The sequence below is a fragment of the Peromyscus leucopus genome, chromosome 9, assembly GCF_004664715.2.
Source record: "Peromyscus leucopus breed LL Stock chromosome 9, UCI_PerLeu_2.1, whole genome shotgun sequence".
Lineage (NCBI taxonomy): Eukaryota > Metazoa > Chordata > Mammalia > Rodentia > Cricetidae > Peromyscus > Peromyscus leucopus.
In genome coordinates, this window is record NC_051070.1 from 85627371 (window position 1) to 85653503 (window position 26133).

The 26133-nt window shown below is 42.3% G+C and overlaps 3 protein-coding genes and 1 pseudogene across 14 annotated transcripts in view; all 4 read left to right on the forward strand.

The window, feature by feature from the left end:
- Positions 1 to 498: 498 nt before the first annotated feature.
- Rpp14 (ribonuclease P/MRP subunit p14) lies at positions 499 to 8702 on the forward strand. The gene is made up of 6 exons (XM_028853837.2): positions 499 to 1893; positions 4572 to 4659; positions 4755 to 4839; positions 7653 to 7729; positions 8128 to 8206; positions 8616 to 8702. The coding sequence occupies exons 2-6, from the start codon at positions 4589 to 4591 to the stop codon at positions 8670 to 8672; spliced, it is 369 nt and encodes a 122-aa protein (XP_028709670.1). The 5' UTR covers positions 499 to 1893; positions 4572 to 4588; the 3' UTR covers positions 8673 to 8702.
- LOC114680738 lies at positions 3540 to 3711 on the forward strand (annotated as a pseudogene).
- Positions 8703 to 8761: 59 nt separating the features above from the next.
- Positions 8762 to 9590, forward strand: Htd2 (hydroxyacyl-thioester dehydratase type 2). Its single transcript, XM_028853836.2, has one exon. The coding sequence runs from the start codon at positions 8785 to 8787 to the stop codon at positions 9301 to 9303; it is 519 nt and encodes a 172-aa protein (XP_028709669.1). The 5' UTR covers positions 8762 to 8784; the 3' UTR covers positions 9304 to 9590.
- A 9128-nt stretch (positions 9591 to 18718) lies between these two features.
- Pxk (PX domain containing serine/threonine kinase like) overlaps positions 18719 to 26133 on the forward strand; it is an 82253-nt gene continuing 74838 nt past the window's right edge. For all 12 annotated transcript variants that reach the window (XM_028853838.1, XM_028853839.1, XM_037208647.1 and 9 more), the window contains exon 1: positions 18719 to 18906. In XM_028853838.1, the coding sequence (XP_028709671.1) occupies positions 18805 to 18906 (102 nt within the window). In that variant the 5' untranslated portion in view covers positions 18719 to 18804. The remainder of the gene's footprint in view (positions 18907 to 26133) is intronic.

The following is a 26133-nucleotide window of genomic DNA, read 5'->3' on the forward strand; positions in this document are numbered from 1 at the left end:
TCAAGATTTTCATGCAAAAGTGAAAATTTACCAAGATTCTTTGAAAACCAAAATGCATGTGCTTCTGCTTCTGTTTTTTTCTGGTCACATACCCTGGCAAGAGGAGTTTGCCAGGTGGCTGGCCCAAAGAGACTCTTTTCTGTTACAGTTTTCTGGATGCCAGATAGTACATGAACTCTTTTTTCCTCACAACTCCTCAAGGAAGTTGCTAATGATGTATCTTTACAAGAAGTGAAAAAGCTGGATCTGTGGCAGAGAATGGGTTCCAAGCCAGTTCTGGCAACTTCCAAAATCCAAACTTTCTCCCCCCCCCCCCCCCCCCCCCGAGACAGGGTTTCTCTGTGTAGTTTTGGTGCCTTTCCTGGATCTCACTCTGTAGACCAGACTGGCCTCGAACTCACAGAGATCTGCCTGCCTCTGCCTCCCGAGTGCTGGTATTAAAGGTGTGGGCCACCACCGGCCGGCCGAACTTTTTGGAGAAAGAAAATGTCACTATCTTGGGTCTGTGTTAGTTTCCTCCACTTATTCCCCATTTGAAATGACTCCTATTTCCTCTGAGGGAAGGAGAGGAAGCAGAAGCCACATGACTACAGAGTATGGCCAAGACAGGAATGACAGAGCTTTAGGAAACAACAAATGTTAGGTTCTTTTCTCAATTATAGAAAAGGCCCCAACTGATCTAGGTACTGGCTTGGCTATGCAAGGCATAGCTTTACCTTCACTGCCTTGACCAACTCAGGCCAAATCAAAACTCCTTCTAGTAAATACAAGCTGAGCAATCACTAGTACCAAGGACTGCAATGCAGTGATGAGCCTTCATACAAGTTTCCATACTCAAAGACCACCTCATACTCCAGCTGGTTTAAGATGGTGTAGTCTGGACATCACTGGCCAAAGCAGATAATCTGTAATACCACTTGTAACCATGATCTGGGACAAATAACTTTGCCTTTCCCTCTGCCTCACTCAATTCTACTTCTGTGAAATGGGGACTATTGCAATTATAGCCACCTCAAGGTTGTTTGAGGGTTCCATTAGATAACTTACATAAAATCTTTTGTACAGTGCCTGGCACAAAGAAAATATTAGTTGCTATTGTTACTGTTAAATACACACTGTATGTCACACGTATAGGGAGACCATATCTTATTCTCCTAAGCTCCCAGCACCCAGGACAGTGGCTAGCACATAATGGATTCTGAACAAATACGTGGTTAGTAAATGCAGAAGTGGAATAACTTATATCTGGATATAGGAGCAAGCCGGGTCTTTCCATGTCAATACAGAACATCTACTGTGTGCTAGGAGTCACAAAGGGACATTAACAGTGGATCTCGTCCTTAGTACCTGAAAGATGTTTAGAGGACTGGCTTAGTATAGATGAGGCGGTGGCTTTGATCCCTTGCACAGTACAAAAGAAAACAAAACAAAACAAAATAATCCAGGAGAGATGTTTGACATAACCTGTTGCAAATGAATGTAGAAATAAAAGACCATGAAGATTATCTGCGCCTAATAGTATGCCACAAACGCAGGTCCCGAAAGTGGACGATAGGGGGCGCTGAACCCGTCGATCTCAGCCCCGCTGTGCAACAAGTCTAGCGACCGATGCCGCGCAGTGACGTCACGTCCGCTTGCGCGTTCGCGTCTGTAGGGCGGAGCGGAACGGAGTCAAATTCAAATACACCAGTTTTGCAGTCTTAAACCTAGGCTGCTAACTCCGACCCGTTCCGAATTCTAGCAGCGCTCAGGCTACAGGAACGCGGCTGTTCTAGTGGAGGGCTTCGTTCTGCGCCGGGGCCGCTTAACCGCGCGCGACAGGTGCAAGTGCGCATGCGCGAGGCGGGCGCAGGGTGGAAGTGCGGCTGGCCGGAGGAGCCTTGCTGTTGCCAGGTCAGTCAGAGAACCGCCGCGGGGCTGCGTACAGCGCGGCCGAGTTCCCGGCCACCGACCCGGGAAGGTTAAAAGGCCGTGTGCTAGGCGCACTGCCTTCGAGGTGGGCGCTAAATGAACGGCGGTTGTTATTGAGCAGGGTTGGAAACAGCGTAACGCTTCAGCAGTAGGGGATCGGACTTCTTCAATGACTGGTTTAGTCCCATTAGTTCCAGAGCTGTGGTTTTTGTGCCTAAATGTGCAGGCACTCGTTTGAGTCCGTGAGAAGCAATAGTGAATAAAACAGCTTTTTTTTCCCCCGGAGTGCAGGCGTTGTGGAGATTAAATATTCTGTGATTCTGTTAGAAATATTGTAAGACTTGCAAGGACTGGGCAAGGAGGCCTTGGTACAATAACAAATCGGATGGAAAAGTCTAGGAAGTGTGAAGCACGTGGCTTCCCGCTTCTGGCTTACGGAGAAGCTGTAGCCCTAGTCCAGGCCAAGAGAAGGAGGAAGCCCAGAGAGTTAGATCTCAAGAAATTCCTTTTCTTAGGGTGTGGTGGTGCATGCCCTTAACTCCAGCACTCGGGAGACAGAGGCAGGCCAATCTCTGAGTTCGAGGCCAGCCTGCTCTACAGAATGAGTTCCAGGACAGCCAGGGCTCTGTTACACAGACAGAGAAACTGTCTCCACTCCCCTGCTCCCCCCCACCCCAAAAAGGAAATTCCCTTTCCCAGGGTCTGACACTTAGACAAAAGCTATTATTCCCTTGGAAACTTAAGACAGTTCCTGCTTACTAAAAGGAATCATTCTCCTTATCTCTGGCCTCGAACTCACAGAGATAGATCCCCCTGGCCCAGCCTCCCAAGTGCTGGGATTAAAGGTGTGCACCACCACTGCCCAGCTCTACTCATTCTTTTAACTTATTTTAACCTGTTTCTCTTCATTTGTGTTTTGCCTCAGGGCATTTTACCTTTCTTTCACTCTGTATGTCTTACTCTGTGTCTAACTGGCTAGCCCTGGCATCTCCATGTCTTTCTCCCTTCTCTCTTTCTTCCTCCTACTTACTCTCTCTGCCCACTAGCCCCGCCTAACCCTCTGCTACATAGCTATTGACTATTCAGCTTTTTATTAGACCAATTAGGTGCCTTAGGCAGGAAGGTAAAGCAGCAACACACCTTTACATAACATACATAAATACAGCATAAATAAATGCAACACATCTTTGCCTAGTTAAAGTAATATTCCATAACAGCACTTCCTCTAGACTCCTTGCATTTTAAGTCCAGTCCTTCACGGTGTTGTCAAATAGCCCTAGAGAGACCTGGATTCTGTGTACTGGAAGGTTTTTGGTTTCTCTTCAGTAATGAGAATTAACCTCGGGAATGCTGGTATGGAGGAAAGTTCCTGGCAAAAAGCCACACTTCATTTACATTGGACTTTGTACTTGGTTGATTAACTGATTAGAACTACAGTAATGTGTAGAGGCTGAAATGTTGCAAGTCCAGAGCCTAATTACAATCTATTTTAGGTTATCTTTACACACATACCCCCAATTAGTCATTCCTTGAACACCCGAGTCTCACATACCATCCTTATGACTATTGGTAGACCACTTAGCTTCCACAAGTCTAAAGGTAAGAATATCATTAGCATCTGAGGCCTAATCGCTTCTCGGCCTTTTGGCTAAGATCAAGTGTAGCATCTGAGGCCTATAGCAGAGGTTTCCCTGCTTTGCTATAAGCTGCCTACCTGATGTTTTCACCAGTGTATTTGAAAAGTGCCTTCATTAATGACTGCCTTTGCTCATTTACTATAAAAACTTCAGGAAACTTACTACCTTGGAACATGGAATTTGGAGTAGCCTACATCTGTGTTCCTGGGCCATGGCCATTAATATTTGACTCTAGAAGTGGGATGTATTGACGTGAAAGCTGTATTGCAAGAGTATGAGGCAAGCACTCTGGTACTGAGCCACATCTGCACTAGAGACCTGGTTTCTGGATTAAGAATAGCAGACTTAGGAAGAGGACAGCAAAAGGACCCCCTTCATCATGTTCTATGAGGACAGAATAAGCGGTTTTAGTCCCTTATGTTTGTATCTTTCCTTTGCTAAAGGGCGGTCTGATCTGGCATGTTTAAAAATACAGAAATGAGGCCGGGCGTTGGTGGCGCACGCCTTTAATCCCAGCACTCGGGAGGCAGAGGCAGGCGGATCTCTGTGAGTTCGAGGCCAGCCTGGGCTACCAAATGAGTTCCAGGAAAGGCGCAAAGCTACACAGAGAAACCCTGTCTCGAAAAACCAAAAAAAAAAAAATACAGAAATGAGCTTGCCTGTACTGCATCAGATTCTGGGCATGATCTTCAGCACTGTCACCCCTCAACATATACCAAAATAAGGACCTGCCAAAGAAAGAGAGGACTTCCTTTATATCTGTATGGGTAACTGTTGTCTAACTAGGATTACATAAAGTACTGTAATAAGTCTTTAAAAGTGTTGACATTCCAGCTGGTAATCCCAGTCTTCCCTAGAGATTGGCAGTTCAAGGCCAGCCTTGACTCTATAGCAAGTCTTTCTCAATAAATAAACAAGTAATTAATTAATTAATTAAATAGGCCAAGTTCCCATTAAAAACACAATACTGCTACCAATAACAACATGAACTTAGTAGTTATGAGCCCTCTGAATTCCTTGTAGGTATCCCATGTTTGAAGATGCCAGCTACTGCATATGAAAGAGTAGTTTACAAGAGCCCCTCAGAGTACCACTACATGAAAGTCTGCTTGTAAGTTCAGTTTTGTGAGTTTTGTTTTATATTACTTGTTTTTTACAAATCTGAAAAGCATGGAGTTTAATGATACTTTTTAATATTTTTTGCAGAGAGTTTCAAGAACATGGAGTTGGACTGAATGCAGCCCAATTCAAACAGCTGCTTGTTTCAGCCCTGAAGGACCTGTTTGGGGAGGTATGGGTTACTTGGCAAGTTAACATTTTTAAGGCTTTTGTAAGAAATTCTAGAAAAGAGACCCAGAGTATAGCTCAGTGGTGGAATGGTGGCCTACCTCATGGCCTACCTTGGACTGATCATACCTGTCACTTGGGCACACATGTATCATAATTCTAGCATCTGTGATTCTATCATTGGTAGGTGGAATTAGAATAAGAACTTTTTAGTTTGTTTGAGACAACTTCTCTTCTTTTTTTTTTTTTTTTTAAAAATCACTTGTAGGTGGAATTAGAATAAGAGCTTTTTAGTTGGACAAATCCTCTTTTTTTTTATCAATTTTTTAAAGTTTTTTTTTTTTTTAAATATTTACTTATTTATCATGTATACATTGTTCTGCCTGCATGTATGCCTTCACACCAGAAGAGGACACCAGATCTCATTACAGATGGTTGTGAGCCACCATGTGGTTGCTGGGAATTGAACTCAGGACCTCTGGAAGAACAGCCAGTGCTCTTAACCACTGAGCCACCTCTCCAGCCCAACAAGTCCTCTGTATATCCTTGGTTGTCCTGGAATTTGCTCCATAGTCTCGAATTCACAGAGCCATCTACTGCCTCCCAAGCACTGAGATTAAAATTGAGCAACACCACTCTCAGCTTAGAAGAGCACTTTGTAAGAAACACAGAAATATCATTTTTTAAAGCTGTACTAGAATTTGCAGAAGCCAACTTCAGAAATAATGAGTTCAGTGTGCCCTGTATTTGACTAGGAACCTGTTAGACCACTGTTTGTTCTTGCACAATGCTATCAAATTATAGTCTAGACTGGTAACCACCAAACATCATTGCCCATCTTTGTAAAGATAAGGAGTTTATATGAGAGCTAACATGCTTTAGTGAAAAAGTCTCTTTATAAAACAGTGTGAGGGTTGGCAAGAGTTCAGTTCCTGAACCCGACATGGTAGGAGCAAAGAACAAACTCTTGAGAATTCCCTTTTACCTCCACACACATGCAGTGGCACATGTGCACATGTATAGCACATACACACATGCACATGAGCAAACAGACCTTGGTACATGTGCAGTGACACATTCACATGTGGGGAAACACATAAAAATAAGTAAATCTAAAAGAGTGTGAGCAGAAGTAAAAACTTAGTGATATTGGTTGACATTCTGATGTGACTTCTTAGCCTGTCGCAGACCAGCACTTTGAGCAGCTTTGTGTTAGCATTCACTTAACAAAAGTTGAGCTTTGGAAGTGGAGAGGAAGAAGGAAAGATAAATTATAGGTTGGGGAAAATATTTAAAAACTATATATCTGACAAAGAAATATTATCTAGAATATTATAAGAAATTCTCAAAAAAATAAAATAAAATAAGCTGGGTGGTGGTATCACACACATTTAATCCTAGCACTCAAGAGGCAGAGGCAGGCAGATCAAGGCCAGACTGATCTACACATCAAGTTCTAGAACAGCCAGGGCTACACTAAGAAACCCTGTCTCAAAAAGAAAAAAAAAAGTAGTTCAAAGCAAAACACCTATCCTTGCTCTTGCAGAGGACCCTCTGGTTCCCACTACTCACATACATAGCCGTCTGTGGTACATAGCCATCTGTACCTCTAGTTCTATGGAATCTGATCTCCTCTGACCATCTCAAGCACCAGGCATGCACATGGTGCACAGATAGCATGTAGGCAAAACACTGATGACATATATAAAAATAAATCTTAAAGAAAAGTAATGCTGCACATGAGTGTTTACCAGAAGCTGAAAACATCACAGTTGTCCTTAGTGGGTGATTGTCCATGATTCAAATCATGGAATATAGTCCTCAGAGAAAAGGACAATGGGTAGACAAATCTCTAGAAAACTAAGCTTAATAGAAACGGCCAACCTTAAGTAAATTACTTATTGGGTAATTCTTTGTATATAATGCTCTTGCTACAACATAACCTGAAGAAAGAAGTGGTTGCCAGGGCTAGGAATAGAAAGTAGAGTGTGTATGACTATAAAGTACCAATAGAAGGAGTCTTGTGGTGGTTCAAGTTTTTGTTTTGGTGGTGGTAGTTCCAAGAAACAACCTATGAGGAAAAGTTACATACAAGTACACACATAAATATACACAAATGATGTCAGGTCTAAGTAAATTCTGAATTGTTTCAATACCAGTTACCTGGCTTTGATCCTGTACTGTGGCTATATAAGAAGCTGCTTTTGTTGGAGCCTGAGAGAAAAGTGCATGAACTTCCCTGTAGGTTGTAGCAAATTAAAACATGAAACTTCAATTTCTATATGTCATTTAAAAAATGTAGTTTCAGGAGATAGAGCTGTAAGACATGGTGTCTATCTCTTGATGTTGTTAAATAGTGACAAGAAGGGGAGAATTATGGAAGAGCAATGTGTGGGGTCTTGTGTAAGAAGAGCACAGTAAGTAGATTGAGCCTTTCTTGTGAATATGCGAAGGAACTTTTTAAAAAACATTTTTCTGTGTGTGTGTTTGTGTGTGGGGGTGTACACAGGCAACTTGTGAGAGTTAGTTCCCTCCTTTCACCTTGTGGATCCGGGGTATTGAACTATGGGGATCAAGCTTAGGTCTTCAGGATCTGTGCCAGTTGCCTTTACCCACCGAGCCATCTCACCAATTGGAGAAGGAACACTTTACCGATTCAAAGGTGAGGAGGTATCATGAAGAGAGATAGGAACATTCTAGACAGTAGGAGTTCTTGTCAGGCACATGAGAATACCAGCACTATTATTTGAAATATTGATTTTATCAGAATTCACGAGTGATGACAGGAGTCTGCTAATGGTATTGTTCCATACCTAGATTGGTGCTGCTTTGCCTGTGGACGTCCTAACCTATGAAGAGAAGACCTTGTCAGCCATCTTGAGAGTATGCAGCAGGTATGACAGTGAAACAGTTCTAGAATAATAGGGCAGAGAGAATGATGGAATAACACAGTGAAGAGGCTCCCAGGACAAGAGTGCATGGGAACTCTGAGCAGTTAATATGAACATTCCTCTACTTGGGATTATACTCTAGATAAGAGAAAGCCTTGGTTTGATCACAGCTAGTTTCCCAGTTGATAATTATGGTTTTAAAGCCAGAAGTGTGTATATTTTATAAAGATTCTTGCGCTCAATTTGTTCTCTGTCTGTGATACATTCTTACTTCTAAGGTTCTGTTTTATTTAAATGAGGCTTCTATGTTTGTTTTTAACTTTCTAGACAACCACAAGTAAAAGTACCAGGGAGCTGTTGGCAGCAGAATCTTTATTTATGCTTTCTTGTTCTTTATACAGTGGTTTGGCTAAATTGTGGAGCTCTTTGACCTTGTTCGGAGCCTATAAAAACAAGAAGTGTGCTTTCAGAGTGATTCAGGTAAAGGCTTTTCCTTCATAGCTCCAAGGAGGACTGAGCACTGTAGTGATGTGAGGTGGATGTGTGCACCATTTTTGTCTTGAGTAAAGCAAACAGAGTTAACATCTAGCTAGGGCAAACCCAGAATCTCACTGCCTCTAAAAGGCAAAGTGGTCAGATTTTAGGTCATATAGAAGATGTTTGAAGGTCAAATTTGGAATTTATGGTAAAGGCTTTTCTCATTGAATGCTGTGTGCAGTGTTGTCTTGGCAGGCTGTTTCTAGGCATACATACATGTTCAGCCAGTACTCCCTCCAGGGTGAGCCTTCAAATATGGCTGCTGCAGTGTTGTGCACCCTGTAAAGCCTGCATGTTTCTGTATTGCCTGTTGTCTCTATGAAGTTTGAGTTAACCTTTTCTTCTTTTGTAGGTGTCTCCCTTTCTCCTTGCATTATCTGGTAATAGCAGGGAACAAGTATTGGATTAAATACTCTTACAGTTCCAGAACCCTCTACTCTCAACAGCATCTTTTGGTGTCTACATAGATTGAGAAAAGAAGCAGGCTAAAGCCCTGTTGATGACATTTGGAGATACTGAAGATGTTCTGTGTGGTTTCTGGCCATCGTCTCTGGTGGAGTGGGCTTCAGAGGAGACTGTGGCTAAATCACCTGGTGCCAACAGGGCAGCGCTTTCAGCATGTGCACGTGAGGGTTGGAGACCGTGCTGAGCTCAGCAGAGCCTTCACACAGCAGGATGTGGCCACCTTCTCAAAGTTGACAGGAGATGACAATCCTTTGCATTTAAGTGAAGAGTATGCAAAACACACCAAGTTTGGAAAGACAATTGTGCATGGAGTTTTGATAAGTGGACTTATTTCTGCTCTCTTGGGTACTAAAATGCCGGGGCCAGGCTGTGTGTTTCTTTCCCAGGAAATTAAATTTCCAGCCCCTTTATATATTGGAGAAGTGGTTTTAGCATCTGCAGAAGTGAAAAGGCTGAAGCAGTTTATTGCTGTAGTTGCAGTGTCCTGCTGTGTAATAGAGAGTAAAAAGACAGTTATGGAAGGTTGGGTTAAGATTATGGTCCCAGAAGCTCCTGATGCTGAAATGCAAATTTAAAGTTGTAAGCTCAAACATCTGTGCTCTTGCTATGAAATGTCATTTGGGGAAGTGGGCTGTTGCTCTTCATGAAGGAATGGCTGGTATACCTGGAAGCCACGTGGGGAAGGGGAACAAGCAGACAGTTTGTTCCAATGTCTGCTTTCCAGATTGGCTTTATGCTGTACCCAGACTTAAGTATGTACAAGATTTCATCATCTCTGGAGATTTCGTTTTTGTTTGTTTGTTTGTTTGTTCTAATTATAAAACAATTGAGAGGGACTGGAGGGATGGCTTATCAGTTAAGGTCACTGGCTGCTCTTCCAGAGGATCTGGGTTTAATTCCTAGCACTCACAACTGTTTGGGGATCCAACACCATCTTCTGGCCTCTACAGAAACTAATTGCACATAGTGCACAAACATACATATAGGCAAAACAGTGACACAAATACAGCAATAATAAAATAAAAATTAAAAATCTTTTTTAAAAAATGAGAATCTGCATGTTTTACTTTCAGAATTTCAAACATAGTTATATTTGTATTTGATAACACCTACCTATATCTGTGTTGAGGGAGTTTCTTACTGAATTTTTACCACCATGGGCTTAGTTACTAATTGCAATAATGGAAGTAGGGTCATCTTTGAACACCTACTCTTTACCGTTAAATACTCTTAACTCTTTCTCAGTGATTTTTGGATTAGGGTTATAGTTCCTTACACCAAGATGTAATCTTGTGGTGGATGTGGTGGCACATGCCTTTACTCCCCACTTGGGAGGCAGAGGCAGGTGGAGCTCAAGGCTAGCCTGGTGTTCATAACAAGTTCCAGGACAGCCAAGGCTACATAAGAGACTGTCTCCAAAAAAAAAAAAAAAAAAAAAAAAAAAATGCTGTGGACTTCAACCTTCTATGTGACTTGCCTTTCAGGTGGTTTTTGCTGTTGTGGGAGAGGGATTTACATACAGCCTTGACTCAGTTATGTAAACTGATACGGTGCAGTATTGTTGGAAATAATAGAAACATAGAATAAGCAGAGGGCCAGACCTATAAATAATAACCGATATTATCCTCCCACCCTAGTCTCCCATGAGTGAGGCTAGGGTTTTTTCTGAATTTGAAGCTGGCTGTTCTGCAGTTGAACAGGTTGACATGTCGATTTTTCAGGAAGTAGGCCAATAGTTTCTTTTAGCGTTTTAACCCTGAAGAGAAGACTCTGGGGGCAAAGGCTCTATTTTAAGGGCTCTGATTCTTCTCTCCCTGTCTTGAAAATGTGGGTCTACTTTAAAAACAAAACATAGATATGTGGTATAAGGAGTAAGGCAGGCCTGACTGTGGTGATGCATGCATTTAATTTCAGGCATAGGCTGGAGGATCTCTGAGTTTGAGACCAATCTGGTCTACATAGCAAGTTTCAGTACTGTATAAATCCTGTCTTGAATAGGAAAAGAAAAAAGGTGTAAGTATATGGTGGATGAGGGTGGCCAGGTTTGTTTTTTTACGAGTTTGGGAGTCTAGGGAGAATGTGCTTTTTAAGTACTTTTTAAGCAAGTATCTATATACTTGTGGTTTGACTGTGCTCACTATGTTAAATGGTAACTGACCTTAGCTAGATGCTTTGATTAGAAATACAAGATCAGCAGGTCATAGCATCATTTACTCAGAATTCCAAAATTTACCGCTAGGAATTTGAGGCCAGCCTGAGCTACACAGCAAGACTTTAAAGCAACACCAAAGATCGGATGTAGTTATTCCTTCTGGTAGTGTTTTGGTGTTCTGTTGTGTTTGTTTGTTTTTGTTGATGTTTTTCGATACAGAGTTTCTCTGTGTAGCCCTGGCCATTCTGGAACTTGATCTGTAGACCAGGGGTCCTTGAACTCCGAGCGCCTGCCTCTGATTCCTGAGTGCTGGGATTAAAGACATGTGCCACACCAACAGGCTCTGGTTGTGTCTTAAGTAAACAGATTTTTGAGGGTGTGTGCTTGTTTGTGCATGTGGAGGCCAAAGGTCAGTTAGATGTCTCTCACTGACCTGGAACTCAGTAATTAGATGAAGCTGCTCCACCAGTGAGCTCAAGGAATCCACATGTTCTTCCCCAAGCACTGGGATTATATATAAACACAAGCCACTGTGTTTATAACCAGACTGGAACAGTTGAGTAGATTACTAGAAAGAATTATTGTAAGTCACTAGAGGGCAGTCATGTGTCTTAAGTGAATTAATTATAAACTTATTACACCTTCCTCCAGTATGTAAGGGTGAGAAGAAAACACCAAAGTCAGTTGTCAGGAGTATTGTAAGTCCCAGAATGGGCAGCATTGCAGACTGAGTTCATCTAAGGATGACAGTTCTAGGCAACTCAATAGACTTGATAAAATGTGTTATACATCAGAAGAAAATAGAGAGCTCAGGTGGTCAGTGCACACTCCTGCAGAACTCATCCCTTGGGATTCAGCAGCAGTCTTAAGTGTGGATCCATAAATGGAGCATGATGTGATTTTTTTTTTAACGTTTCTGATAAGCTAATTTTCTGGATTTAATATAATTCTTGAAACAGCTTTATAAAGTTAATGGCCCCATTTTATTGAGACAGAAGCAGACTGATGCTGTATAGCTGTTGTTAGTTGTTTTTGGTCTTTTGGGGGCTTACCACCCAGGTCCCAAATAAATCACACATGGAGGCTTATTCTTAATTATGAATGCCCGGCCTTAGCTTGTTTCTTGCCAGCTTTTCTTAACTTTAAATTATCCTATCTACCTTTTGCCTCTGAGATTTTTCCTTTTCTTATTTCTGTATATCTTTCACTCTTACTCCATGGCTGACTGTGTGGCTGGCCCCTAGTGTCCTCTTCCCTGTGGTGATATATTGTGTATTCTAATAAACTTGCCTGAGGATCAGACGACAGAGCCAGGCAGTGGTGGCATACACCTTTAATCCCAGCACTTGAGATCTCATGCCTTTGCTTGGAAAACACACTTGCCTTTAATCCCAGGAAGTATTATGGCAGGGCAGAGAAAGGTATATAAGGCATGAGGAAACAGGAACTCACTCTCTTTAGGCTGAGGGTTTTGTAGAGGTAAGAACTAGTGGCTGGCTGCTCTATTTCTCTGATCTCTCAGCTTTCACCCTCATATCTGGCTCTGGGTTTTTGTTTGTTTGTTTGTTTGTTTTTAATTTAAAGACCATCTAAGATTCAAACAGTACCTCCCCTTGTTCTCTTGCTCCTCCTCCTTTTCCTCCTAGATTTTTCCTTCTATTTATTCTCTCTGCCTGCCAGCCACGTTTATCCTTTCTCCTGCCTCACTATTGACTGTTTAGCTCTTTATTAAACCAATCACTTGTTTTAGGCAGGCAAAGTAACACAGCTTCACGGAGTTAAACAAATGCAACATAAAGGAATGCAGTACATCTTTGCATCATTAGACATGTTCCACAGCATAACAAATGTAACACATCTTAAAATAATATTCTACAGTAATAGAGTTAGATTCAAGGTTGAACTTCCTTTTTTCTACCACTGTGGATCTACAGTGTTTTCATTCCTGGAGCACTGTCAATTTCAATAGCGTTTTGCTAAATAGAATTCTTACGTCTACTCAGATTGATATTCTCTACTATAGTTGTAGCATTTCCCTATTCTGTGCCTGTGGTTTCTACCCAATGCCTGTCCCTCACCCCCACCCCCCAAAATAGTCGTGCCACATAGTCTAGACTGGCTTTGAGCTCAACATCTTCCTGTTTCAGCTTTCCAAGTCCTGGGAAAGCAAATGTAGCGTTGTGCTTGGCCACCTACCTTTTCCTAAATGACATTCAGAGATTTTCAGAGGATGAAAACTCTAAGGATCAGCTAGATGGAAAGAAAATTAGAGACAGGCAGTAGCTAATGCCTAATTCTAGCAATTCAGAGACTGAGGCAGGAAGATAGGCTATCTGTTCCAACCAACCAAAAGAAAAAGTTATGTAAGCCATGTGAGGAGTAGAGAGGGATGTCACTTTGGCTAATAGCTGATTTACACTGTGACTTCAAAAGTAGCTTCTCATTTAGAGCATTTCCACATTATTAATAGTCTGGGGTGGTCATGAACTTTACTCTCTGTTAAACAGAGTAGAGTCAGTAGCCTAAGTGGTGACTCAGCCATGGCTGTCAAGTTGCTCATGCTCTGTTAAAGCAACCACCAGGAGAAATGATCACTCTCTTTCTCAAACCCAGGGGCTGATAATTGAGAGGGAGCTTTGATTATACTAGGTCACATATGGAAGTGAGTGTAAAAGTAATGACTGAAATAGGCCATTTTGTGTAGTGCTTTCCATATTAGGGGCATTATAAGACTGTAATTTATGTGATACTTGATTGGCACAGCAAGAATACCCATCTTAAGCAATTTTAGCCTAATGTACTAGAAATTTGCTTAACAGACTGTTATATTCTGTTGGAAACATTTCCATATTGCTGAAATGCCACTCATTTTTTTTCCCCAGCAGCAAATCTTAGATTAACAGGTAGAGCCTCACCATGGCCACCATTTATCTTGTGAACTGGTCTTGTATGTTCCTCTAGAAAAAGAAATGTCTAAGTGTACACCAGTACCTCTGAGATAACCATGGGTTTTCATTTGGGACCAAAGTATTAGTCATTATTCTTTTATGTTCCTAGAGTATAATTCACAAACCTTAAGAAAATTGCTGTTACATCACATCTATTAAGGATTTATATTAAAACAGTCTACCAGGTGTTGACTGTCACTCTGAGCAACTCTGTGACTGCCTCATGTACTGGCATAGTTGATTGACTAGCCCCAGGTCAGCAGAATCAGGGTGCTGTCCAGTTACTGCCATGGGTTGCATGGCTGCCTGCATGTGGTGCCATCTAAGGGCTTCAGGTGCTTTATTCTATATTCTTTGCTTTCATTTGTATTGCAAAGAGCAGAATTCTCAGCATCTTCAGAGAAAGTTGGAGTTGGAGCACAATGAGCAGCTAGAAGAAAACCCAAATAATATGTACCAGTCAAACAAGATTAATAGATTCCACAAGCTTTATTCCTAAAGTGGCTCTTAACTAAATTGTTTTGACATTATACCCTTGATTTTCCCAGTGTTATCATAGAAAATGTCAACATACAAATGACTATTAGTTGAATTTTGTTTAGTATCCAGACTGTGAATATTTAAAGAAATGAAGGCATTTGGAGTTGTAAGACCACTCTGCTTAGGAAATACTGAGTTTTCACAAGCTGCTGTGATCTGATTTGTATAGCAGTTGTCAGGCCTAGAAATTTCCTCACTAAAATCCATTATGTTCAATCAATCTGGTCAAATCTCAGGTTGTTAGATAAACAACCCATGAGCTGTCTAAACATTTGGCAACATAGCAGAATATAAAAATTCTCTTTTCTTCTGTTATCCTGCAAGTAGTTGTATGTATGCAAAAAGCAAAGCGATGATATTCTCTCATTCCTTATTTATTCAGCCCAAGACTGGAAAAGCAAATCTGATTTGAATTAGATCAGCTCTGGCCTAGGAAGAGCTTTCCCATATTTAGTCTGTGACATTTCAAATGCCAGACAGAGCCAGGCACAGAAGCCTGCATCTGTAGTCAGCCATTTGGGGGCTCAGGCAGGAAGGAGAACCACTGGATCCCCAGGAGTTCAAGGCCAAGACACTAATTTAAAACAAAACAACAACAACAAAAAAGCCAGATGACTGTTGAAGTTATCATGGTTTTGAGTCTGGTCTGTGTGTCTCAGGATACTCAGGGTTGCTGACAAGGAACTCACTGAGGTGTAGGAGAAAAATAAGCTTAGCAGAAGTGTTTGCACTAAGGGTCTTCTGAAAGAATCACAGAAGAAGGATAAGGAAACACTGAGCTTGTCCCTGGCTTCTGTCAAGTATTTCTCACTTTCAGTTTCTCTTTCCTGGTAAAGAAGACAGGCAAGTCACATTTCATGACATGTGCAGCCCAGGTCTTCAGTTGTAATTCCTTTTCAGTCCCTCCCCTTCTGGAGAGAAAAGCATTCAAATTCCCTGTTACCATGAAAGCCTGTGCTGACATCCTCCTAACTAATATCCTGCAGTTTATACTTAGCCTTTCATTCAGGTATACCAACATTAGCACAATTCAGTACACTCAGTAATCCTGCCTGCTGAGGCTGTCCCAATCTCCATTCCACAGCCGAGGAAGGTGAAGCAAAGTGAAATTAGGCTTCTGGGTACCTCTGGAACTGGTGTAAATCCTGACTCCTTAAGTCAGCTTAGAACGTGGACCTGTAACCATGACAAGTACTCTAGTTTCTTCCTCAGATATGTGAAGGCAGGTTTTGCTTAGTTCTTGATTCTAACTCAATTTTTCTTTCCTCTCAAGGCAGTCTTCTTCCAAACCAATTCTTTCTTCCTTCACCCACACCATACCCATTTCCTGCTCCCCTCCCCCAGTACTTTTATCCACTTACTACTCACCTTGAGGTACTACCACAAAAGAAAGATTGTTAGTGGCTGCTGCAGTCTGTGTGACTCCCCAAAGTTTTCAGTCTGTGCTTTGAGAATGTCTACCTTAGTTGTCAGGAGAATGTCTGTCATAGCGGAATGTGAAGAACTCTCTCTACTAAGCACCTCCTGCCCAGCTTATCACACATCCTTGTCTCTTGCTGCTTCAAGCTACATGGATCCCTGGAGTAGCCTATGACTTTTTGCCATAATTTTTTTCTAGTTTATGTGCCTCAGAAGCTTGACAGGTGGCATTTGTCTTTTTTTTTTTTTTTTTCTTTCCTATGCCTAACACAATATTTGGTATTTAGTGTATGTTTTGTAGTTCAGTAGGTTTCTGATAAAAGTGTGAATGGGGCTGAAATTATAGCTAGCATGCAAAAGGCTGGGTTCTTGAAGACCCCACTCAAAACCCATATCTTTAATGAACTGCCGCACAGTCCACTAGCCATCATTACTGTTTTATCTCTTATGCTCCTATGGTGGCTGGAGCCTCAATTTCTTGCAGGCATTGTCTCTGACAATCTTTCCTTCCTCCTATAGTATTGAAAGACTGGACTGGGAATGTAGGTCAGTGGCAGAACACCTGCCTAGTATGCATGAGGCCCTGGTTTTGAACCCCAGCAAAACCAAAAATCCCACTCTTTTTCTGGTTTTTCGTTTGCGGACCCTTTTGTATCCAAAGTCAAATAGCACAACTGCCTCATTTTGCTTGTGCAGATACACTGGAAATGGAGCTGAGTACCAGTTTGCTAGATTCAGAAAGGTATCTTCTCAACCTTGGAAATGTATATTTTGAAATTTGTGGTTTGGTAGAGCACTGGACTCTGGTTATATAATATTTTTGTTTCCTAATCATAAAAATAAAACATTGTAATTAAAGGCATTTTGAAAAATATGGAAAAAGTCATGCATGGTTCTGTTTCCTACAGGAAGCATTTTGGTTTATTTTCTTCTGGTGTTTTTCCTGTAAATGCATTTGGCTTTACAGATAGCTGTATTGCTTGTTTCACTTATTAGATCAAGAATGTTCTTGACTGTCATTAGATATTCTTAAACTGGTTGTGGTGCTAATGACTGATCCCAGGGCCTTGTGCAAATCAAGTACATTTTCTGTCTATCACTGAGCTATACCCTTAGCAAATAATCTGGGTTTTTAGCCTTGCAAAATGGATGATTATACCATAATTTGTGTAATCTTATATTGTGGATTAGATGCTTATCCTTTACATGTTATACCTTTTCAAAAATCCCTCATTACTTTCTTTGTATAACCCTCTTAGAGGCAGAATTAGTCTTAGGGTGAGATATTTTCAAATCCTTCATGTGTATTATTAAATCCCAGTGCCACTACTCAGCTTATTATGTGGTAGGTACTCAGTAAATAATTGCTGAGTGAATTAATGCCTTCACTAAGCACACACCAGCAGGAGGATATGAGTATGTATGACCTTGTCTATTATCCATCCTGACAGGAGTAATAATGCAGGATTTGGGTTTCTGGTACTCTGACAATTGAAATACTCCACTGCCTTTAAACAAAGAAATGGAGGGAAAGAGTTGTGTCCTCCTTAAGTGACACATGGTTTAGCTTTAATAGATTGCAGCTTTAAAGCACATTGAGATAAAAATGAGATGTAGGAAGAGATCTCATTTATTTAGGGCTAAATTAAGTTACATTCTCCGTATCTCCCTCTACTGAGCAATCTGTCGTTATCACTTGGCTACTTAGGATTGCCCAACAATCTCTTAAGCTTAACCATTTAGTGCAACCTAGACCTTTGCTATGATGTCAAATTGCAGTGGTGGTGGATTCACAAAAAAGCTTTGTTTCTATGAATGAAATAATAGAAATTTAATGGCAACAAACAACACTTAGAAATCTCTGTTCTGTGCATTGTCAGATTGTAATGTATATTGTTTGTTATTTTTAATATCTGCAAATTACTTTCCAATCCTATTCATTCCTATTACACTTTTACATAGATATTTATTCAGTTTTGCCAATGAAAAAGTGAGATCTCGGGGTGTGAATTACTCAAGTTCATACAGTTTAAGTAAATGCCAGAGCTAGAAGGTCCTGGTCATCTGACCTAAGTTTAATTCCATTATTATCCTTGAAAATTGTGATCTTGGGTTAAGGTAATCAGGGTAGATTTGATGCTGAGAAGTTGATCTTCAAGTCTGATGATTCTAAGTTTAAGGTTCTTAGAGCCAGAATGCTAGAACCAAAGACTCTCAAGAGTCTAAGAGCTCTTGGGATTTGAAGACCTTTGGACTCAACAGAGAGCTAGGAGCCAAGCATAGAAGCAGGGAAATCTTTGCATCCTTTATCTTTCCATCCCAGTTCATTTTCTGGAATCAAACATTGTAGGATCCAGTTACGAGAGTGCATGCAGCAGCTAGGTTCTCCTGAGGATCCAGGTTCAAAACCTGAATCAGGATTTGATTTAGAAAGTTTGGTCTACAGGCTCAGACTGAGGGTGTTCCCTGAAGGTGTTTCCTGAGCCCTAAGGCCCTTGGGCAGGGGAGATGTGATAGGGATCAGTAGAGTCTCAAATCTGCCAATCTGAGCTTTACAAAGTTTCATCAGAAAAACTCAGTTCTGTCATCTGAAAAACTCAGTTCTGTTGGATTCCAGGGCTCTAGATGCAGTGTCTAGATCTGAGGATTCCCGGTGGTGATGGTTTAGTTTTGTGCTCCTGGGTCCCGGTCCAGGTGCTCACGGTACTGGATGTACGATGCAGCAGCTAGGAGGTGCCAAGACAGCGACACAATGCCTCTGACAGCAGCAGCGTTGGGACGTTCAAGAGCCGGCAGTCACTTACCTATTGTACGGCGCTAGGACCCAGCGGGGGCGGGCGAACGGGTGTTGACAGCCAGCGGGCTAAAGCGACTGGCGTTAGGACCCGGCGGGCGGCGGCGGCGGCGGCGTGTGGGGCGGCGCGCGTTGACAGCAGCGGCGGCGGGACGCGGCGGGTGGCGGGGCTCGGCGCCTCCGGTTCCTGGCCCGGCCTGAGAGGCGGCGGCGGCGGCCCGGGATGGCTTTCATGGAGAAGCCGCCGGCCGGCAAAGTGCTGCTGGACGACACGGTGCCGCTGACAGCGGCTGTCGAGGCGAGCCAGAGTCTGCAGTCGCACACGGTGCGCGGCCGGGGCGGGAGGCCGGGGCCGAGGGCGGGGGCCGGGCGCAGGCCGGACGGCGCAACGGGGCGCGGGCACCGGAGCCGGGCAGGTGTGTGACCCTGCCGCCCTCCTCCTGCTCCGCCGCGGCTTGGGTGGCGTGCGTTTGCATCTGGGACCCCCTAGAGTGGCATAAGGGTGCCCTAGGTACTCGTAGTAAACACAGGCGAGTTCATTTCGCCTACATACAGTCTTTTATGGGTCTTTAAAGCACGCTTGTTTTCATTTGCCCGTACAATTTTTCTTTTGAAAGGCGCTCTATGCATTGTAATTTACAAGCAATAAATCCAGGAACCAGTGAAAACTGGGGAGCAGGTAGCCTCTGGGACTTTATTGAGGAAATGATGAATGGGATGGAGGTAGGAGTGGGATTCCTTAGATCGTAGTGTTTTGTCAGGCCACCAAATCAGATTTCAGCTCAGAGGCTTGTTTGTTTATCATGGCAATGTTTGGGGGTTCATCATTTGGAGGCTAAAGCCCCCCCTTCCGTGTGTGTGTGTGTGTGTGTGTGTGTGTGTGTGTGTGTGTACGTACGTGTATGTATACGTGCGCTGGCAAGTTAAAAGAGATCCTTCATTCTGTTGTATTTAAGCGGGACTTTTTTGAACCCATTTCCTCCCTGATAGCCTTGTTTTGTAGGTCCTGTATTGATAAAAGTATTCGTCCTCAGTTAGAGAAATGACTATCTTTTTAAAAAGTGTACTTTGTCTCCTTCTGCTAACATCTTAAGCCCTAGTCGAGAAACTTGTGAAAAGGCACCAAATACCCATGAGTTTGTTAAACTTGTAGTTGTTGTAAAGTGAGTGTTTAAAGGGCCAAGGTTTAGGGCAGGAAGTAATCATTCTTTCAAATTATATTTTGACTGGATTACTGGCAAATAAGTCTTAGACAATGTGTTGAGTCTTTTAGATCTATTTAGTACTAAAGAGATGGATGCTTATACGTACTCAGAGAACACTTCCTCTAGAAAGCCTTCCTTCATTCATAGCTATTACTTGAGGCCATATGGACACCACTATAATCATGTAACTTCCTCTCTGCCACACTATGATGTGGGGGACAATTCTCATTCACTTTTGGGTCTCAATCTGATAGCATTTCATTTGTGTCTGTTGGATGGGTAAGTAAATGAACTGCAACCACATTGTGACCCTTTTGTGCCCCTTTTCCTGTTTGTGTAAAGCAAGATTGTGAAAATCAGAATGAGGCTTCTGGGCTGCTAACAGAGGTCAGTGCTAAAGCGAGGTGGTGAGAGATGTAATGAGATCCCATCGTTTATGCAGATCCTTTCATTAAAATAAACACAATAATTTTAGGGCAAAAAAATAGCAGTTTTTATAATGATGACTGAACAGGAAAGACAGTGACTCACAGATGCCCAAGAGAGGCAGACGTGGAATAAAAACTGTATCGTTGTCTTGCGTAATTTTTGACTGTTCTGTGCTCTTGTCATTTTAGCTGTGAAGTGTGAGACTAAAAAATGTTGCATCAGCTCTAAACTTTATTGAGAAAAAGCATATACTGATGCAAACTTCTTGGACTACTAATGACTTATGAGTAAGTCCCTTGGAAACAGGAACAGTTGGAAAGTAGTTCTTGAAAGTGGTACGCAGGAGAAGAGAAAGGCATTGCTTTCTGTTGGGCAGATTGAAGGTAGCTTTACAGTTTGTTGGCCAATGGAAAATTATGTCTCAAAAGTCAAAGATGTACCCTTCGAAATACTGCTTTCTAGGAAGTTGGTCCTTGGCTATGGACAGAAACACATGGAGGGATGGATATATAGTAGCAGCTGCTCTTTGAAGAGTCAAGCTGGCTATAGGTTTGGAATCATATTTGTCAGTTTTGTGACTTTGGGCAAGTCATTGAAGCCCCCCCCCCTTGTTTTGTTTTGTTTTGTTTTGTTTTGAGATGGGGTCTCACTATCCCTGATTGGTCTGGAGCTCCATATGTAGACCTTGGACTAATAGAGATCCCATCCAGAGTGTATTTCAGCTCACTCAGATTTTTATTTCTGATGTAGCTGAAGCCAGCCTTGAACACCTCATCTTCTTGCTTCCACCTTCTGAGTGCTGGGATTACAGACATGCACCAGCATGAACCACTGAGTGAAAAAAAGAAACAGAAAGGAAAGGAAAGCACATGGCTTTCCTAGGTATGGTGGAGGAGAAAGTTTATTGTAGATATGTGGGAGAGCATAGCCAGAGGCAGGGACATCTGGGGGAGTCCGGAGTGGACGTGACCAGACTGAGCTGGGCCATGTGGGAGGAGCAGGGAGAAGAAAAGAGGGGAGAACAGGAGTACCAGGTGCAGCCAGGAGGCCAAAGGCACAAAGAGAGTAGGAAACCAAATGGTTGGATTATATAGGGAACAGCAGCTCAACCCCCTGAGTTGGAGAGTTTAGGGTAGGGGGTGGGGTATGCCAGCCAGGAGGACCCCTAACAGGTAGGGACTGAGGGATGCTGGGAGAACCTGGTGGCCAGGTCTGATTTGATATGTTAAAAAGGGCCTCAGCCTTTGTCCCAGGTTTGAAACCTAACAACCACCAGGTCACTCTTTTTAGTTTTGTCATATGTAAATGGGAATAATCAGTGCCTGTTCTCAACTGCTCTCCTTTTGTTACAAGAATGAAAAATCATCTTTTTGTAAGGTTGTTCCCATCTTCCATCTCCTTATTTCCTAAGAACCTATGTGTAGAGGGTTAACCACACTTAAGTATGTTATTCCAAGTAAGCTCATTTCTGTCCACCATTACTTTAATTTGTCAAATTGTTTTGTCTTAGAAAACACAGTTTACGACTCAAAATTAGAGGGTAAATCTGACTAAGGATTTCTGAAGGGAAAAATTGTGTGGGGAAAACAGACACCAGGAGGACAAAGGAACTCAAAGTCATTTCCCAAAAAGACACTTGGATGGGCAGCAGCTCGCTGGAGGGGCGTGTGTTGGTAGGGGATGCATTGCCTGTCTTTGGCTTGAATGGTTTTCTTTTGTACATTCTTTCTTTCTTTTTTTTTTAATGGAGCACAATAACTTTAGCTTCAAGAAATTGATCAGAAAGGGCTGGAGAGATGGCTCAGCAGTTAAGAGCACTTTTTCTTGCAGAGGACCCAAGTTGGGTTCCTAGCACCTGCTTGGTGGCTCACAGCTGTTTGTAACTCCATTTCCAATCCAATCCAATGGCCTCTTCTGGTCTCCAGGGGCACCAGGCAGGCAAGTGGTGAATATATGAAGGTGGAACACCAGTGCACATAAAATAAATAGACACTCTCTCCTCCCTCCCTCTCCCTCCCCCCTCTCCCCCTCTCCCCTCTTCCCCTCCCCCTCTCCCCCTCCCCCTCTCCCCCTCTCTCCCTCCCTTCCCCTTTCCCTCTCCCCCTCCCTTCCTCTCACTCTCACCAAATCAGAAGGGTTAGTATTCAGGGACAGGATGCTTTGAGAAGAAAGGTTTTCTAAATGAGATTATGGCAAAGGACCAACAGGTAGTTGTAAGCAAGCTTATGAAAAATAAGAGAAGAAAGGGGGAAATGTAGATTCTTGGCTGCATGAAAGGAAAACAAAGTCAGTAGACTGAAGTGCAGGCTTCTCAGAGCCAGAACCTAGAGGGCTGTCTGTAAAGGCAGTGTGGCTAGCCTTTTCACTTCAGCTTTCTCCTCTTGAATGTCTTGCCGGCTCGTCTGGCTATCTGTGCATTTTGTTCTTGAACTAAAGACCACTGTGTGATGTTTGAAGTGTAAACAGTTTTTTTTCTTTTCTTTTCTTTTCTTTTCCTTTCCTTTCCTTTCCTTTCCTTTCCTTTCCTTTCCTTTCTTTTCTTTTCTTTTCTTTTTTTTGTCCTGGAACTAGCTATGTAGACCAGGCTGGCCCCGAACTCACAGAGAGCCACCTACCTCTGCCTCCTGAGTGCTGGGATTAAAGGGATGCATCACCTTCCCGACACACCACAAACTCCCCCCCCCCAGTTTAGTTTCTTAATTAGTGAGTTTAGTTTCTTAGCTACTGACCTTTTGAAAAAATAATTTAAAAAACTCTATTTATAGCCAGGCATTTAATCTTACCCTGTCTCAAAAAAAAACACACCAAACAGATACCTATTCAAGTGTGATGCCAAATAAAACATCATTGTTACAGTTAGGTGTGATGGCATGCACCTTTAATCCCAGCACTTGGGAGGCAGAGGCAGGTTGATCTCTGAGTTGGAGGCCAGCCTGGTCTTGAGTTCCAGGACAGCCAGGGATACACAGAGCAACCCTGTCTCGAAAAACAAAAAACCAACCAAACAAACAAAAAAAAAAATGACATCATTTGTCTTCAGAGCCTAAAGTGGATATTCAGGTAATAGGATATTCAGTGTCAGAATTATCTTGACTGCCTTTTCAGATTCTATTTGGAGGTTTCTTCAGAAGTCCGAATTATACTGAAAACTTGTAAAACAATTCCTCTGAAAATATTTGCATAAGCAAATGCTGGCTCTGTGGTAGGAAATGGCGTTGCTTCAACACACTGCAATAAGGTAATGATGGCAGTTGTTTTCTGGGCATCTCCTCACTCGTCTGCTGCTTATTTGTGTATTTTTTCCAGTTGTCCTACAAAACTTGATAAATGCAATCAGAAAACCCTCCCTTGGGAGTGTTTAGAGACTGGTAATTTAGTTCATTTAGAGATTCTAAGTCATCTCTTTTTATTGAAAAGCATTCTTTTTGCACCTGATTTAGAGATCAATGATACTCAGTCCTTGTCTGTTACCTCTTTTGAGCATTACCCCATTAGAAATGTCTTGTAGTAGCAATAAGAACATGGTGATGTTTCTAGTAGGAAATGTGTGGTTCCAGGGCAGAAATTTGATTTATGTGAAAATCAAAGTGTTTTGTTCTTGTCTAGAATAGCAGAAACAGCCATTCCTTCTGTTATGATCTTGAGATTGTTCAGATTTCAGACAGTCAGTGGAAAGTTTAAATGTGCTCATTTGTACCACATGGCACAAGCCCTTAGCTCTCCACTGCAAGGCAAGTGCTGTTTCCTTCTGAGCTTCCAGAGGCTTTTGAGGGCTTCATAGGAAAGGAAGCTCCTTGTGTTGAAGCTTTTGACATTCTGAGAAAAGGGAAACTGTACCTGAACTGGAACTTTGTGTGTGTGTGTGTGTGTGTGTGTGTGTGTGTGTGTGTGTGTGTGTGTCTATATGTGTGTCGTCTGTATATGCATGTGTGTGTCTGTGATTGTATCTGTATATGTGTTTGTATGTGAGTCTGTATGTATGTGTGTCTGTCTGTGCCTGTGTATTTGGGTGTGGGTCTGTATTTGTGTGTTTCTGTCTGTGTATGTGTCTGCATACGTGTACATGTGTGTGTGCCTGGGTGTATGTGTGTGTGTATGGTAAAGTTGAGTGTCTTGTCTTTTATTAAGTACTTATTCTTTGAATAGGGTCTTACTATGGCACTCTGGTTGGTCCAGAACTCACAGAGATCCATCTGACTCTGCTTCCTAGATGCTGGATTATAATTGTTTGCCACCATGCTAGATTCAACCACCTTTATTATTATTTTTTTAATTAATTAATTAATTTTTGTACTATACGTATGTATGTGTATCATGTATGTGCTTGGTGCCTATGGAGGCCAAAAGAGGGTGTTGGATGTCCTGGAACTGGAGTTAAAGATATGGGTGCTAGGAATCAAACCCAGGTACTCAGCAGGAACAAGTGCTTGTAACTGCTGAGCCATCTCTTCAGCCCTTTTCGGTGTTTTTGAGGAAGTTTCTCATTGAATTCTCAGATTCAGCTAGACTGACGGCCACTAAGCCTTAATGACCCTTCTATTTGTGCTGTCTGAGTGAGCCATTATAGGTATATGCTGTACCTGACCCTTTATGTGGGTGCTAGGGATTCAAGTACTTAGGTTTGTATGACAAATACTTTATGGACTGTTTAATCACCAAGTCCCCTTGGAACTCTTTTTTTTTTTTTTCCCCCCCCGTTTTTTGAGACAGGGTTTCTCTGTGTAGCTTTGCACCTTTCCTGGGACTCACTTGGTAGTCCAGGCTGGCCTCGAACTCACAGAGATCCGCCTGCCTCTGCCTCCCGAGTGCTGGGATTAAAGGTGTGCGCCACCACCGCCCGGCATGGAACTCTTTTTTAATTAAAAATTTTGTATAGTGTTTATTCGTTTATTTGGCTATGAGGAGAGTGGAGGCTATGTGGGTCTCACAGTACATGTATGGAGATCAGAAGACAACTTGCTGGAATTGGTTCTCTCCTTCCACCATGTGGGTTCTGGAGATCACATTTGGGTCATCAGGCATGTTGGCAAGCACCCTTACCTACTGTGCTGGGATTAAAGGCAAACGTCACCATGCTGGATACCTCCACCCTCATACACACACATTTTTAAAACAGAGTTTTACTATGTAGGCCTGGTTAGTCTGAAATTTACAGTATAGACTAAGCTGTCCTCCAACTTTAACCCTCCTCCTCTGCCTTCCAAGTGCTGTAATTATCAGTGTGAGCCACCACACTTGGCTCTCCCTTGGAACTCTTAAGTGCTCAGGGTTGGGAAGGGAGTGGTCAACTCCTCCCAAGGTTTTGCCTTTTAACTGGGTGTTATTTTGGTTAATTGTGAATACCATGCACATAGTGGGGAGATTAAAGTGTGCTATAAAGAGGTCATTGTCCTTTGTTTTCAGATTGAGACTTTGACTAAGGACACAAATGCTTTATCTTGGGTAAACACTTGGATTTTGGAGAAGGTTTCTGCAAATTGACCTCTTGGTCTCCAATTGATGATGCTGGTGACCAAACTTGGGGAAAAGTCTGGCTATCTTTAATGAATAATAAGATACCAGCATTTCCTCACACTTCCTAAAAAGAGCACAGTTGAAAGCCAAAAGGAACTTTTGCTGTTACTGTTGCTTTTGAATAATTGAATAGTTATTTTTTGGTTGCTAAGAGACACTCTCTTTTGTTAATGTGATTATATTTCAGCTTGGGAATTCCACTTCATTGTGACAGGAATCTGCCCCAGAAGCTTTCTTTAACACTTAATTTTTGGCAATAGCTTTATATAATCCACAAAACATACACTTTACCCAGTAGAAATGGACGATTCAGTGGTTCTTAGTATATTCACAGAGCTGTAACTATATCAGTACAATTTAGAATGTTTTCATTACCTTCCAAAGCAACCAGCCACTCCTTTATT